The 3,341-nt window shown below is 37.0% G+C and overlaps 1 protein-coding gene across 1 annotated transcript; it reads right to left on the reverse strand.

The window, feature by feature from the left end:
* LOC139884552 (secreted RxLR effector protein 161-like) lies at positions 1 to 732 on the reverse strand. Its single transcript, XM_071868566.1, has one exon. It carries the CDS (start codon positions 730 to 732, stop codon positions 1 to 3), a length of 732 nt encoding a protein of 243 aa, XP_071724667.1.
* Positions 733 to 3,341: the final 2,609 nt, after the last annotated feature.

Here is a 3,341-nt window from a genome sequence, read left to right on the forward strand (position 1 = left end):
TTAGACTTTGATATCCTCATACCTCAAAATGTTGAGTCTGGAACGTATAGATTCAAATTGATTTTTCTCCAAAGGCTTTGTGAATATGTCCGCCAGTTGATTCTTTGAGTCAACAAATTGAATTGAAACATCTCCATTTTGAACATGGTCTCTAATAAAGTGATGTCGAATCTCTATGTGCTTTGCTCTTGAGTGGAGAATTGGATTTTTGGTGAGGTTGATAGCGCTGGTGTTGTCGCAATTAATCTCCGTGCATGAGTCTTCAATTTCAAAGTCTCTTAGCTGTTGTTTTATCCATAGAATTTGCGAACAACAGCTTCCAAGAGCTACATACTCTGCTTCTGTTGTTGAAAGAGACACAGTGCTTTGTTTCCTTGAAAACCAAGACACTATCCTGCTTCCAAGCAACTGGCAAGTTCCCGAGGTGCTCTTTCTATCAACTCTGCAACCGGCCAGATCTGCGTCTGAATATCCCATAAGATTAAAGTCTCCCTTCTTAGGATACCAAAGACCGATGCTTGAAGTTGATGAAACATATTTAATAATACGCTTCGCAACATTCAAATGAGATTCTTTTGGGTCTGATTGAAATCTGGCACAAATGCAAACACTAAACAAAATGTCAGGTCTAGAAGCAGTAAGATAAAGAAGAGATCCGATGATACTCCTGTACAGCTTTTGATCGATTTTCTTCCCTTCTTCATCTTTGTCTATCTTCAAGGAACTTGACATTGGTATGTCAGCCTTTTTGCAATTGTTCAAACCGAACTTTTGACTAGATCATTTGCATACTTTTCTTGATGAATAAAAGTTCCTTCCTCCAATTGTTTTATTTGAAGTCCAAGAAAGAATGTTAATTCTCCCATCATACTCATTTCAAACTCATCCTGCATAGACTTAGAAAATTTCTTGCACAGACTTTCATTAGAGGATCCAAAAATAATATCATCCACATATATTTGAACAAGCAGAAAACTTTTGCTTTCTTTTTTAATAAAAAGAGTAGTGTCCACTTTACCTTTAACAAATCCATTTTGAATTAAAAACTTACTTAATCTGTCATACCAAGCCTGAGGTGCTTGCTTTAAACCATACAAAGCCTTTTTCAGTCTGAAGACTGAGTCTGGCTTCTTTGGGTCTTCAAACCCTGGTGGTTGTTCCACATAAACTTCCTCATGGATAAATCCATTTAGGAAGGCGCTTTTGACGTCCATTTGGAATAACCTGAAATTCTTATAACAAGCAAACGCAAGTAATAGTCGAATAGCTTCTAACCTTGCTACTGGAGCGTAAGTCTCATCATAGTCTATTCCTTCTTCTTGCGTATATCCCTTGGCCACGAGTCTTGCTTTGTTTCGTACGACTTTTCCTTTCTCATTCATCTTGTTTCTGAACACCCATTTAGCTCCAATAACAGTTTTACCTTTTGGTTTGGATGTCAATTCCCAGACATCATTAATGTTGAACTGTCTGAGCTCTTCTTGCATAGCTTCAATCCAGCTTTCATCAGATAAAGCTTCTTCTATGCTCTTTGGTTCAATTTCAGAAACGAGAGCCACATCACTAGACTCTTCTCGCCTTTTGGATCTGGTGCGAATTCCTTCATTAACTTCGCCGATAATAAGATCTTTGGGATGACTGGACTTATGCTTCCAGTTACTTGTTGATTTGTCTGGTTGATGATCTTTCTCTTTGATTGGATCTTTACGAACAACCTGATGCTGATTTTCCAGAGTCTGAGATGCTTCTGGATTTGTAAGCTTTGAAAGGTCTGGATCAGGTTCAGACTCTTCTTGATGAGTCTGACTTGATTCATTTTGCGTTGAGTCTTGAAATTTGACATTCATTGACTCCTCCACAGACTGGCTCTTCTTGTTATAGACTCTGTAGGCTTTGCTTGATGTAGAATATCCAAGGAAGATACCTTCATCTGATCTTTCTTCAAACTTACCAACTCGATCTTTTGCATTTTTCAATATAAAACATTTGCAACCAAATACATGAAAGTATGAAACAATAGGCTTCTTATCTTTGAATATCTCATAAGGGGTTTTCTCTAGAATAGGTCTTAAGAAGACTCTATTGATGATATAGCATGCTGTTGAAACAGCTTCAGCCCAAAATCGTGAAGAAATCTTACTTTCAATTAGAAGAGTTCTAGCCATTTCTTGAAGAGATCTGTTCTTTCTTTCCACAACTCCATTTTGCTGAGAAGTATATGGAGAGGAGAACACATGCTTTAATCCAGATTCATCACAAAATTTTGTAAAATCTTGATTTTCAAATTCACCTCCATGATCTGTTCTTATACTAGAGATAACACATCCTTTTTCATTTTGAACCTTTTTAGCAAATTTTTCAAAATACGAGAAGGTTTCGGACTTACTTGCAAGGAAATATACCCAAGTAAAACGAGAGTAATCATCCACAATTACTAAGCAATATTTCTTACCCCCAATACTCTGAGTTCTGGTTGGTCCGAAGAGATCCATATGCAGCAACTGTAGTACATGATTAGTAGAGACATGATTTATTGGCTTAAATGAATTTCTTACCTGCTTTTCCAGAATACATGGAGTGCATGGATCAGTCTTTTGGTATGGCAATTTGGGTAGACCTCGAACAAGCTACTTTGATGAGATTTTGGCTAATTGCTTCATTTGACATGACCAAGCTTTTTGTGCCATAAGCTTGCTTCGTCTTGAATTGAGATAAGACATTGCGATTCATTTGGTTTCACATCCAGAAGATAGATATTTCCATGTCTTCGACCCATGAAAGACTGAGTAGAGTCTTTACTGATTCCAGAACATGTTCCTTCTTGAAAGAAGATCTTGAAACCAGTATCACACAATTGACTAATGCTGAGAAGATTGTAATTGAGTCCTTCTACTAAGGAAACATTACTTATTGTGAGAGTTCCAATTTTCACAGTTCCAAATCCCACAATACTTCCTTTGCTATTTCCTCCAAATGAAACTTTTCCACCATTTACTTGAGCAAGCTTTATAAAACAATTTGAGTCTCCTGTCATGTGTCTTGAACATCCACTGTCAAGATACCACTTTACATTTTTCTTGACGGAGACCTGCATTTAAAATAAAGTCTCAAGCTTTCTTTGGTACCCAAACTTTTTTGGGTCCTTTGGTGTTAGTAAGATAAACAGTATTAGCCCATACTTTCTTAACAGGTTTCCAAACCATAGGACATTCTTTTTCAAGGTGATCCGGACTGTTGCACTTTGAACATCTGAGAGCATTTCTTCCTACAGGTTTTACAAAAACTTTCTTGAAATGATTTTTGTAAGCTTCTCTCGAGGGTCTTTTCTTAATTCTTTCTTT

Source organism: Rutidosis leptorrhynchoides, unplaced genomic scaffold (assembly GCF_046630445.1).
Source record: "Rutidosis leptorrhynchoides isolate AG116_Rl617_1_P2 unplaced genomic scaffold, CSIRO_AGI_Rlap_v1 contig57, whole genome shotgun sequence".
NCBI classification, from domain to species: domain Eukaryota; kingdom Viridiplantae; phylum Streptophyta; class Magnoliopsida; order Asterales; family Asteraceae; genus Rutidosis; species Rutidosis leptorrhynchoides.

Bases quoted from the DNA above. Each gene is read 5' to 3' on its own strand.
- LOC139884552 (XM_071868566.1), bottom strand. From the start codon at position 732: ATGTCAAGTTCCTTGAAGATAGACAAAGATGAAGAAGGGAAGAAAATC.